Genomic DNA, 13,227 nt, shown 5'->3' on the forward strand with positions numbered 1-13,227 from the left:
GGGGGGGGGGGAGGGGAGTCTTTTTCTCATGCAGGGGAGGGAGGTCCCCACACATAACTCTGGAATGTTCCTACAAGGCGAGGCCGAGGACATTCACAGGCTTTCACACGAGCTCTGGGCAGAGAAGGGCTCCTCCCTGATCAGCTTCAAGTAAGAGACGACAGAGTCTGGGGCCAGGATAGAGGTCCAGCTGCCAGGGGTCTCAGACCCTCCCCAGTGATACCCCAGGACTACTCACTACAAGGCGAGGCCGAGGACATTCACAGGCTTTCACACGAGCTCTGGGCAGAGAAGGGCTCCTCCCTGATCAGCTTCAAGTAAGAGACGACAGAGTCTGGGGCCAGGATAGAGGTCCAGCTGCCAGGGGTCTCAGACCCTCCCCAGTGATACCCCAGGACTACTCACTAAGTTCTCAGGAGGGCCAAGAAGCCACGACAGGAATTCTGTGGTTCTGTGGTCACTTCTCAAGGCCCCTCTCCAAGGCCCTCCCCCAGCACCATACAGTGGTCAGCCGCCCCACAGGGCCCATGGCCTGCCGGTTCCACCAGCAGCCACAGGGCCAGGCTGGATCCTCAAAGAGAGTCTACACTCGCCACTCTAATTTTAATCACCTCCCATGCTCTCCCTAATCCGCTCCAACTGGATTCTGTTCCCACTGGGCCACCGAAACGGCTCTCGGGAAGGTCGCTCCCTTTTCTGTTCTCATCTTACGTGATCCCTTTTGCCAAACCCAACGCTCCCTTTTCTGTTCTCATCTTACGTGATCTTTCAACGGTCCTGAGCTCCGCCGTCCACTCCCTCCGTCTGGAAGCGTGTTCTTCCCCACGTCTCCAGGACACCACGCTCCCTTGTTCTCTCTCCCACCTCCGGGCTGCTCCCCGTCAGTCTCCTCGCGGGTTTTCCTCGAGGCACGGAGTGCTCTGGCCTCTGTCCTCAGCTCCTCACTTCTCCAGCCCACCTCTCCCTGAGTCAGCCCGCCCAGGCTGACAGCTAAAATGCCATCCAAATGCAAATGCTCCCCCAAATCCTTATTTCTAACCCCGACTTCTAAACTCCAGACTCACAGGCCAACAGCCCGTTCAACAGCTTCACCTGCACGTCTTATAAGCATCTCAAATTTAACGTGGCCAAAATGAACCTTGGATTTCCACTGCTCTCCAGGCTAGCAGTAAATACCACCATCATCTTCCCAGTTGCTTAGGTTCAAACCTAAAAACCTGGGAGAAACATTTGTTTCTTCTCTCTCTTTTTTTTTCATCCCCACCTCCATCACATTTCTTCCATCAGCTCATCCTATTGGTTCTCCCTCCAAAATACAGACCAAGTGGGATGACTTCTCATCTTCTCCATTGCTACCATGGTCTAAACCACCACCAGCTCTCACCTACTTTACTCTAAGAGCCAACCTCTGTCTTTCTGGCTCCAGTCTGGGCCCCTACAGTCCATCTCCACAGAGCACAGTGACCTTTTAAAAGTGTAAATCCCAACCTATCCATCCTTCCCCTCTAGACCCTCCTACGGTTGTCACTAGAACAAAAGCTAAAGTCCTTCACCTGGGCCTTCAGGACCTCCCCGGCCGTGTCTCCTTCTCTTCCCCCTTGCTCCCTTCATACCAGCCACACTGGGCCGTGCTGGGGATGTTCCACCTTCACAATGTCACACGACCATCATCTACACATTTAGGTCTCTGCTTAAATATCATCTCTTCAGAGAACCCCTCCCAGATCGCCCAAAGGTACTCCACCCAATTCCTGTTCCTCTGCCTTAGTACCCTGTTATATGTATTTGACAGCTATTCTCACTATCTAAAATTATTTCCGTGTATTTATCAGCTATCTTGCTCACCGAAATAAAAGCTCTGTGAAAAAAAAGAGACCCTGTCTTGCTCACTGCTGTATTCACAGGACGTTTCCTGGCATGGAGCAGGCGCCCTCTGAGAGTTCACAGCTTTGGAATTGAGCAACTGGCTGTCAGCACAGGAGCCCAGGGGTCTGTGAAGCGGGGACAGCAACTCACTCGATGGAAGGCATGTTGGGTGCAGACATCGGGCTGACCTCCTTGGCCTTCTGCAGCGCGTGCTTCTGGTTGAAGGCCTCCTCTTCTTCCTGTTCATCCTAGACACAAAGCAGAGAGGGCTTTGTCTGGGATCCTCGTGAAGGACAGCAGCTCCCGTGGCTCTCCCCAGAAGGCGTTCTGGAGACCAGGCGAAGCGAGACAAGCAGGGGAAGAGGTGAAACAAGGCAGAATGAGGTCAGGTTGGCTCAGACCTCAGGTGGCCAGCAGCCAGCCCCCTTGAGACAGCAGCCTCCTGGCCAGCAATTCTGGCCTCCACCCTGCCCCACCTCCTCAGGACAGCCGTGCAGTTCTACCCCAATGCCAGTCCTCAGGGGAGCTGGCCGGGGCTGTGGAGGTCAGAGGCCAGAGCCGACACTTCTCAGATGCTCTGCGGTGCCTGGAAGTGATGGAAGGGGACCTTCCAGGCAGAGCCCCCTGAAGTAAACACCACACTTCCCATCACGCCCTCTTCCCTGCACAGCTAAGTGACCCCACCCTGGGGCTCAGGCAGGGACCTCATCCCCTCACCCACATTCCTGCTCATAAATGTCCCTCTATGTGATGACACCAAGGAAAGCTGGTTCAGGTAAAATGACTAGAGCTCCTAAGAATACGTCCATCTTCACAGCCTGCTCTGGTTTTCACACACATCATTTTACTTGATCCTTGCAGTACTCCTGTGAGGTATGCAAGGCAGATATATCATTCCTTTTTTTACAGATAAAGGAAGCAATGCTAATGGAGACCAGGGGTCAAGCACAAGCTAAAAGAGCCAGTAAGTGGTAAATGCATGACTCACAGCCAGCTTTTCAGATACTAGAGCTGGTATTTTTCCCTGCCTGCAGGTAAGAAGACCCTCAAGGACGTAGGGAAGAGCAGTCACGGAAACATCACCAGGTTGCTATGGGCTCTGCCCCAAACCAAATTTGTATTATGTGGGGAGAAGTTTTCACTCATCTCCCGAGACCATCCCACTGCAATCAGTATTGCCTCCACCCCTGGAGAAATGACTCAGAGGAAAGAAAGGAACAGTTCTTTGAGCAATGTAGCAACTAGCTTCATTGAAACTTCCCTCAAGATGACCATGGCCACTGGAGTACCCCAGGAGACACAGTCTAGGAACAGAGACGATCCTGGCCCCTCTCACCCCCAAACCCAGAAGTGTGAAGGCACATGACTGAGGTCACACAGCCACAGGTCACAGGAGCAGAGGTGGGACTTAAATCCAGGACTCTGGTGTTTTCTTTATTTTCCAGGGCATAATTCTGCAAAGGGTATCTTTGGGAGTTTGCAGTGACTAAGTGACTATCTTCTAATACATCCCATGAGAGATCCAGTCTGCTCCAAGGCTCAGCAAAAAACTCAGTGAAAGTGAACCAGGCTCCTTTCACGGATGTGTGGCTCTCCAGCTGTCCACAAGGTCCCAGAAGGGGCCTCCCTGGCAGGCTTGAGCCAGGCAACGCAGACTTTCGGAAGCAGCCCCAAAGCCCGGCGGGCACCCAATGGCACTAGAGAACCATCGGATCCCCGGAGAACAATGCTTACCTTGGTCAGCTCCTGGGCATTGGCCAGATTGTCCACAGCGATGGCCAAGAACACATTCAGCAGTGTGTCTGGGGTGATGAGTTAAGGATGGGCAAGTAAGAAAAGCAAAAGGCTCCAGCAAGGCTGAGAGGGCATCTCCAGGCCTTTCCTGCCTGGGACACCAGCAGGAACAGAAACCACCCCAAAGAGTCACTTAAGCAGGGGCTGTCGGGGGAGGGAGAGAGATGTTATGCAACTCTGTTTGATGGAGAATATGTCTTCTCTCCTTCCACATGTCATCTCTTTGTACAGGACAAAGAAATACCTGAATCAAAGCTCCCAGAGGGCAAAGTGAGCTACTTTGTGACAAACTGGCCTTCCATTTCTGTGACTCGCTGCCTAGCTTTCTTTTTATGGGTTTCTCACGTTTAGTTTATAGTCTGCTCTGGCCCCTGGAAGTTTTCAGGGCAGAAAACTTAAAGGAATATCACTGTCCTGTGAGACTACGGAAAATGCAAAAATATAGCTGCATCACATGGCTGTCCCTTTTCACTCTAGCAAAATCCCAATTCAAGGCAAGTCCCACCCCCCAAAAATTCTAACAATCATGTAGAAGTTTGCGGTTTATAACGTAACGTTCAAGCAAATTATCTCATTTACTATTCATAGTAAATTACAGTAAATAGTAAATTATCTCATTTACTATTATCTCATTTACTATTCATAACCATCAAAGGAGAGAGATATTGCTTCTTCCTTTCAGATGTGAAAACTAGACGCTCAGAGAGATTAAGTGACTTTCCCAAGGCCACACAGCTGGTAAACAGAGTTGCTGGGATTAAAACCTAAATCTTTCTGGTCTAGAGCCCATGACCAGCCATGGATTTTGGAATTAAATGCACTTAGTTTCTAGTCTCCCTTCACAACTTACTAATTGTTTGACTTTGATTAAGTTATTTCCTCTAAGTCTTATAAGGTAAGGATTAGATGCAATAGTGCCTGGAAAGCATTTAGTACAGGGTCTCATGAATAGCACAAGTACGATAAATGTTAGCTATGCTCAGTGGTATCAGCATTAATCATAATACTAATATTTTTGAGAACTTACTATGTGGAAGGCTCTGTTCTATATTAACATATAGAGCTGCCATATGATCCTGCAATCCCACTCCTGGGCATATATCTGGAGAAAACTAGAATTCGAAGAGATACATGCACCCCAATGTTCACTGCACACTATTTACAGTAGCTAAGACATGGAAGCAACCTGAGTGTCCATTGACACATGAATGGGTAAAGAAGATATGGGATATATATACAGTGGAATACTACTCAGCCATAAGGAAGAATGAAATATTGCCATTTGCAGCAACATGGGATAGACCTAGAGATTATCATACTAAGTGAAGTAAGCCAGACAGAGAAAGACAAATATCATATGATATCGTTTATATGTGGAATCTAAAAAACATGATACAAATGAACTTATATACAAAACAGAAATAGATCCACGGACATAGAAAACCAAGCTTATGGTTACCAAAGGGGAAAGGGGGAAGGAGGAATAAATTAAGAGTCTGGGATTAACATATACACAGTACTATATATAAAATAGATAACCAACAAGGACCTTCTGTATAGCACAGGAAACTACACTCGATATTTTGCAATAACCTATAAGGGAAAATAATCTGAAAAAAAAAAAAATATGCGTAACTGAATAACTTTGCTGTACACCTGAAACTAATACAACATTGTAAATCAACTATACTTAAATAAAAAAGTCTTTTTTAAAAAAGTAAAAAAAAAAACCCATATAATTCATTCATTAGTATTATAATCTTGTCACTATTTCAGCCCATAGTGATCTCTGTCTTTTCTTATTTTCCCCAGCTCATTGTATCTCCAACCATTTACTATAACAGACTCATATGTTTTTATTTGTGATGATAATCTGATAACTTGGATATGATGATATCTGATCATTTGGATGATACTTGCTTCTATTTATCTTCTTTACCCAACTAGCAGATGTTCCTTAAGATCGGGATCCTTGTGCCTCTTAGTACACTTAGCAATGGTCACCCCAGTGCTACCCCGCCCCCCACTATTACCACCATGAGCACCACTACGATCACCTCCTCCTCCTCACGTGCTGGTCCCTGCAGGCAGCCCAAGAGAAGCCTTTTAGAAAGGATACAGTTTCCAAACAAGGTGAGCACAATGAAATAGATAGCTGACCACATGCCTGAGCTGACCCCACCCTGGGAGCGGATCCCATTGTACATCACCTCATTCCAGTCCTCACCCGTCAGGATCTACACAAAGCAAACAACAGGCAAATCAGAGACCTCGGTTGGATGAGAAAATGGGGTCAACGGAAGGGGGAAAATTCTGGGCCTGGGTCTTTTCCATCTACCCCCTGCTTGATTATCCTGCCAGAGAGAAAAAAATGTCACGCCCATGAACAATCCTCAACTTCCTTCTGATATGTAAGAGACATTGAAAACCGAAGGAGAACATCAAAAGCAAAGATTCTATTCCTCAAAATATAGAGTCTCCCCACCCTGACCCAAACCTCAGCTTTGCCCGGCCTGTGGGAATCACACAGATGAGGTGGTCTGGCCACTGCCTGACTGTCCCCAGGAGCTGCCAAGATACAGTTCCTGAGACAGCAGCATTACTGGAAAGGGCCTCATGGGCTCCAGTTCTGGAAACCTGGGTTCTGGTTCAGCCTCAGATTCTGGCTAAACGGTGTTCTCCTTTAGCTCTTAGACATTATTGATTTTGAGTTTCCTCCATGATTTAAAAAAAAATTGGGGGGGGGGGAGGGTGCGTGGAAAAGACACTTCTTTAAATGGACACATGGGTTTAAAGATGCTTCCAATTTCATAAAACCAGAAATGCGATGTTGCTGAATGACTTTGACTAACATCCCTTGCAAACTCACAAGTGTAAGGAGAAAGCCAATGAGGTCATCACAATTGAGCTCTTTTATTATTGGTAAGGACATAGCTATAGAAATGCTAGGAATTACAGTGGTGATGATTACTCAATAAGCAAGAGTACCCAGCTGCCTGAGAGGAGCTTGGAGAGGAAAGGGAGAATTCTCTTGACACATCATTTTGTAGTGTGTGCACCACGGGATCCCAAGTAACATTTTTTTAACGTCTCATACCTGGAATACAGTCATGATGGCTGCAGGGAAGGTGTCAAAGTTTGCTGAAGGAGTCCCATCATTAAAGTTGAACCTGAAAAAGGAAATTCAGAGAGAATGAAATGAAAATCTCACACACCAAGTTTTCCTTTCCCGAGATTATGCCGTTTTCATCACTACTTTTCCCCTTTCTCCACATCCCCCTCTGCCCTACTCTCCCCTCATCCCAGTAACTTATGAAGACAGTTTTAGTGACTACTACTGGGGGACTGTGCACTTGAAGGGCCCTGTGCACTTGAAGGGCCCTGGTAATGGGATGGGGTCTGGGCTGATCCTGAGTTACAAAGCCCCAGGCTGTACCTTTCAGGGACAGCTCCAGAGAGAGGGATCCCCTCAATAAGAACCCTGTACAGTGTGAACGGATTAAAAACAGAGATATTTGTTCCACACACATGCTCGTGGTTGATCTGAGCCACAGACACGAACAAACGAGACAGTTATTAACATGGCAATCAAATTAGTGACCCCGGCGCTCACAGGCTGAAGTCTAGGTTTTGAGGCTCCTTTGGATGCAAAGTCCATTGGTGCTTACCTGCCTCCAAACAGCTGCATTCCTAGGAGAGCAAAGACAACGATGAAGAGGAAGAGAAGGAAGAGCAAACTGATGATTGACTTCATGGAACTCATCAAGGAGACCACCAAATTCCGGAGGGATGCCCAATACCTACAAAAACCCAGACAGCATCACAGCAGTGAACACTAAATACCAAATTTTCTCCATGCACAGCTGGGCATCTGCCCGGTGGTCTATGAGATAAGCCGCATCTGCATACTCGTAGGAAGGAGAGATGACAGCAATAATGTGGCTCCCCTTGGGAAAGTGGCACAGGATATGGCATCGTGGACATTTTCCTGGTTTAATCTTCGGAGAAGAGGGGACTGAAGAACGGAGTGTGGGGGGTGGAGTCGGGAAGGGGATCATGTGGTAAAAGGGCACGTGGGGACGGAAGGAAATAAATATAATAAGGCGGAGAGAAGCGTCCACTCTCGAAGGTGGTTGGGAAGAGTCTAGATTCTGATCACTTACTTGGTTATTTTAAATATTCTTAGAAGCCGGAGAGCTCGCAAGACACTGATTCCAAAAGATGTACCAGGTCTGAAGATCGCCCAGACCACTTCAAAGATGCTGCCCACTGTGACCTAAAGAGCCAAACCCAGCCGCGGTGAGAAGAGCAAAAGGAGGAGGAGGTGAATGAGGAAGAGGAGAGAGGAGCAACCTTGTATACCGCAACCAACAGCTCTCACTGGGCCCTTTTGAAATTCAAACTCTCCCCTCCCCCACCCAGCCCACCTGCAACAGGACCACCTGTTTGTGAAGGCTGCCAAGGAAAAACAAGACTCTACCACCTCTCTCCCCACTGCTCCCCACTCCCCTTGCTAAATTTCCCCCTTCATACTATAGATTGCTTTACTGACTGCTGTTCTGTCCTTTGTGAAAACTGCAGTAGTCATTCACCACTTCTGCACACGTTTGACAGCCATACTGTTCTTATAACACCTTGAACAGACAAAAGAGTGGTCCTCAAATGAGAAACCAAGTTTAAATTAAGACATGCTGCATTCCAATACAAAAACCTCTGAGAAGATCCACGTTCTCTCATTGTCCTAGAATTTAGTGCTAACAAGAATGTTTCAGTCACCTGTACATGAAATATCTTTCAGTCACTCAGGACCCCATACCCCAACATGATGGTAACTACTTGGTGGCATAGAATCTGACTGCTATAGAAATAGCAACGTCAAATTAACCATCCAATTTGTTTTACGCTTTAATTATATGTTTAACGAAAGTCTACTATATTCCACACATTGCACTAGGAGAAAGAACAAAAATTAATTCTCACAGCAATGCTGAAAAGTATGTACATAAGGGAACTAAGGTGAAAATGGTCTTTCACTAGTTATTATGCCTGAAAATTGCCTGTACCCAGAAGCATATGTTCCAAGTTAAAATGCAGATTGGCAAGGGCTCAGAATCGTTAGCACCTAACTGGAGATTTGGCAGAAAAAGAAGTAGGTTTGGCAGAAAGAGAGGTGGTTCAGGAACCCAAAGTTCTGCAACCTACTTTCGTTGCTAACTGGCTGCGTGAACTTGCACACGAGGTCTCCTATTTACTCATGTGTAAACGGGCAGCCTAACTGCCAACACCTAACATCGTGGACGTCGGACCCTTGCAAGCAGTGGAGGACAAAAATGTATGTGAAAGCACCTTGAAGACCGTTAGTAACGCACACATTTATATATCAATATTATTTAGGAAAGTGGACACTGGGTCAAGTAGCCTATGTGGGGGCTTTGCTAATACACGAGTGTGTATGTGCATATGTGTGTGACTGTTTAAGGGTATACCCAGATAATTTTCCCAATTTTAAAGCAAACTCCAAAAATAAATATATAACTTTCTCATTTTTGACTGAACCACCTTCTGGAATCAAGTCTTTTGTCCCCCAGGCTTCCCCCAAGATAATAAGTGGTTCAAAACTTTGGCTATGGGTAGCTTTGTAAAATTTACCGAAGTGTTTACTCTATGGTATGTGTGTTACCATTCAGTAAAAACACTGAAAATAAAAGAGCATTTAAAAAACCCCAACAAACCCTAGTACGGCAAGGATTCACTCATTCCTGACCTCCCTTTTGCTAATCCTATCTATTCCCCTTTTATAAATTCTGATTTCAGTGCTTCACGCCGAGCCCCCCGGAGCAAGCTGCTTATCTCAAACCATGGCATAGCAACACCTGGCAGAAGGATGGGCGGGCTCCAGAGCACTTACCCCAAAATCAAAGCAGTTGAACGAAGAGTGAAAATAAAGGCGAGGCCCCATGCCGTACATCTTCAGGGACATCTCCAGGAGGAAGAGTCCCAGAAACAAAAATTCTGCATAGTCTGAAAGCATTAAAGGCAGAAGCGTTGGTTCCATGGATGGCACGGGCTTCTGCCCTCCCCGGTCCAATCGCCCCACCTACAGAGGAACCCTCAACAGCAGCAGGACCTACACAAGTGGGACTTTCAGTGACCACGTCAGCTCAGTGCCTGGCAAAACCTAATGAAGTCTGAAAACGCTCAGACCCAGAATGAGTCCCAGGCACACTCCACAGGTCAGCTTTGCTCTCTTGACAGGTGGCTTTGTCATTGCCCTTCAAATGGTAGATGGCTCTCAGGAGAGAGAGAAAGGGCTTAAGCATGGCTTTGATGAAAGAGCTGGATTCGCTCTCCACACTCCCGGCAGTGACAGCCTCTGGGAGCCTCACTCGCACCCAGCGGCAGCCTTACCCAGAGCTGACCTATATGTTTCCTTTCTGGTCTATTGAAGGTATCCATTTCCCTAGGAACTTTTTCCCTCAGACTTTGGTGACCAAGACTCCCTACGTCACTGAGCCTACTTAAGGCACTAAGCGGGCCTTAGACTACCCAAGGTGTAACACCATCTTGTTGACTCATCAGCAAAGATTTGTTGATCTGATTCAATAACGAATGACAGCTAGGAATGGTCGTGTGATAACCCCGACCCCCTGAGGACAGCTCTGGCCTCGGTCACAATGTGGTGGAGAGGCAGAACTCTGGGTGGGCAGCACCACTGCCAGGCCCACGTGACACCTTGCTCTCTTGACATTCACACCCCAATCGAGCTGCTGCCGTGAAAGCCAGTAGTCACCATTCACTTACAGAGAAGGTGGGTGAGCCACTGGGGCTGGTTGTGATGGACGATGGCCACACAGGCGGTGTTGAGAGCCACAAGGCTCAGCACAATCCAGTAAAACACCTGGGATTTAACCATGTGGCGGATAGAAATACGCAGAAGCCGCTCCTTGTGCCGGAAATAGGAGGCCCCGTCCACCTTTGTACTCTTGATGCTGGCTCGGGCGAGGGGTGTGCCTAAGTGGGAGAAGTAAGGAGGAAGAATGAGGCTGCAAAAGACATCACCCTCCATGGCAAGCAGGTATTCGCAGGGCAAGGTGGGCAGCTTTGGTCCCAGGGCTAGGGTACTGCCACGTGTTAGGAGCTAAGAGTTTCCACAGCACAGCAGGGAACCCTGCTTTTCCTCTGGGCACCCTCAGTCCTAGGAAACGGAAAGATTCCCCAGGCAGGACACCAGGCATCCAGCCGGTATCTTGAATCCTAACAGGATCGTGTTTATGTCTGTAACAGATTGGGCTTCTCTCTGGCTTTTCTTTTTAAATATGCTTCAGGCACTGGAATCATCCTGCCGCATTTGTGATTTTTCTGCCACTGGAAGCCTAAAGCAGCGATGAGCTCTGTACGCCTCTTCTGCTTTGGAGGATGAAGTCAGACCCTTCCCTTTTATCTGGGGAGGAGAAAATCTGCCATCAGCCAGAATCTCTAAGGGAACCTGAGGTTGAACACCAGTCATGTGAAAGGGTTGTCAGTAGGAATTTGTTTAAGTATCACATGGAAGCAGGCGATGGAAGTAGGTAGATGCTACTATGATTAAGCAAATGATTGCAGGTTCTCAAATGGGTGTCCTCAGGATCCTTTGAACAATTTCCCAAAGTGGGTTCTCATTATCACATCCAGGAGAGATAGGATATATATGCCGATGGGATACATCTGCCACACTTGAAGAATCTGGGTTGGATTCTTGGCCCTAAGCCCCATGTTTCACATAACAGTATCCCCTGGTCCATCTTTTTCTGTAAGTCATTGTCAACTAGATTAGATTCCAACGCCTCTTCCTAATTACATCCCAAAGTTCTGGATTCTTTGGCCTCCCTTCCTCCTGGTGGTGTTTCTCCAAAGACAGGATGTTCCCTTTCAGAGGAGGTTCAGAGCAGTGAAAGGAGATCTGACAGCCTCCACTCACCCACAGAGGAGATGTCGACACAGTGCTCGTCACTGGAGTCCCGCGTCATGGCCTCCGTCCGGCTCCTTTTGATGGTTGCCCTTCGGAGCACTACACCAGGGAAGGCGGAGGCCAGGGAGAGGACACAAGAACAACCGGATCAGTCTGGTCAGAACTGAGGACTGTGGGCAAGAGGCCCCTCTGACACAGGCGCCTGCCTTTAAATACCCGAGCCAGGGTTAGTGAAGTCAGCAGCACCTCTGACACACGAGGCTCTTGAATCCCATGGGACAAGGCTCCCGAAGCCTTGCTAGAGCTTATCTAAATGCAGTAGGTAACAGGTACTCCGTATCTATTTGTTCTGGTTCTTCATAAACAATGTCACTTCCTGCCAATGAAAGTGGTCCCAAGATGATCCCCACAAATTGTCAAAGAAGATCCCTTTCTGTGCCATTGGTTGTATGATGGCTTTTTCACTGCCCGTATCAATCACACGCCCTGGAACAAAGCAACTCTTGGATTTCATTTTCATCACTTTAAAAAACATTTAAATCCATGACTCAATTCCCTTCATTTTAAAGCATGAGGGATTTTATGACAGAGAGACTTGCGTTTCAAATCCCAGAGCGCCCCTCTTTTATTTCTTTCTCCTCTTTTGATCAAGAGAGATTTGCCTCTGCAGAAGAGGGGGCAAATGCGAAAGGAATGAGGCCTTGGAGCACTTCCTTACCTTCTAAGGCTGATGTTCCAGCATTTTTATTTTCTTCAGCGAGCATGACTTCCTCTATATGGAAACAAACGGTTTAGTAAATTATCGGTAAATGCCAAATTACTTTGCAACATGAAAATCCCTCAGGAACGGCTCTGGCTCCAGGGCAACAGAGAGAGAGAGAGAGAGAGCAAAGAGTTCAGAGCTGGTCACAGGCATCAGCAAGACATCAAGGGTCATGAAGGGAGCACCCGAAGGTCAGAACAGAAAGGAAGGTCTTCAGTGAGGGGGTGCTGGTGGGTGATTGGTAAGATTCAGCTCTGTCTCTGATACACTGTTTAGGAGAATAGCCCTGAGAGTGAAAGCTGATCTTTTTATCTAAAATCCCCTAAATTGATAAGAATGACAAATTTCCATTTCTGCTTTTTCTTTTATCCAGGTTCCTTAAACCTTTTCTAGCAGCAGGAGCTCCCTTAATTTTGCTTGTCTGCAGCCCCTAGGTCATAACACCTTACCCCTTCATTCTGAAGGTGAGACCGTGTTTTGGGTTCTAGCCTACTTCTTTAAGGAAGGGGCAGAGGAAGATGCTCACAGCCACCCCAAAGAGAGGAGCAGGGCTTATGGGCTTGCCTCCTCTCCCCGCCACCACTTCCATCCTGCCTAGCTGAGCAGAGCTTGAGCTGAAGAGGCTTGGGCCCATCATGAATTTGTCCCTGTGATATAATAAAATATAAATATTTGGTTTCTGTCCACCTTCCTGACACAGAGCTTCCAAACCCTTGGAATTTACTGTCTTTTGTACGCTAATGAGATGACTCACTGTGGGAGAGGCCTAGTTAGGATGGGGGCTGGTTCCCCCCAAAAACCAACCACATGATTAGAAGGTTGTAACTTTCAGTCTCATCCCCCCCCCCCCACCCCC

The 13,227-nt window shown here is 47.4% G+C and overlaps 1 protein-coding gene across 3 annotated transcripts in view; it reads right to left on the bottom strand.

The window, feature by feature from the left end:
• CACNA1E (calcium voltage-gated channel subunit alpha1 E) overlaps nt 1-13,227 on the bottom strand; it is a 302,886-nt gene that overhangs the window by 69,570 nt on the left and 220,089 nt on the right. For all 3 annotated transcript variants that reach the window (XM_007448509.1, XM_007448508.1, XM_007448507.1), the window contains exons 9-18: nt 12,327-12,380; nt 11,618-11,707; nt 10,462-10,671; nt 9,569-9,681; nt 7,824-7,936; nt 7,329-7,460; nt 6,758-6,830; nt 5,780-5,897; nt 3,601-3,668; nt 2,017-2,114 (exon numbers count right to left, since the gene is read on the bottom strand). In XM_007448509.1, coding sequence (XP_007448571.1) covers nt 2,017-2,114; nt 3,601-3,668; nt 5,780-5,897; nt 6,758-6,830; nt 7,329-7,460; nt 7,824-7,936; nt 9,569-9,681; nt 10,462-10,671; nt 11,618-11,707; nt 12,327-12,380 — 1,069 coding nt within the window. The remainder of the gene's footprint in view (nt 1-2,016; nt 2,115-3,600; nt 3,669-5,779; nt 5,898-6,757; nt 6,831-7,328; nt 7,461-7,823; nt 7,937-9,568; nt 9,682-10,461; nt 10,672-11,617; nt 11,708-12,326; nt 12,381-13,227) is intronic.

Source organism: Lipotes vexillifer, unplaced genomic scaffold (assembly GCF_000442215.2).
Source record: "Lipotes vexillifer unplaced genomic scaffold, Lipotes_vexillifer_v1.1 scaffold76, whole genome shotgun sequence".
Lineage (NCBI taxonomy): Eukaryota > Metazoa > Chordata > Mammalia > Artiodactyla > Lipotidae > Lipotes > Lipotes vexillifer.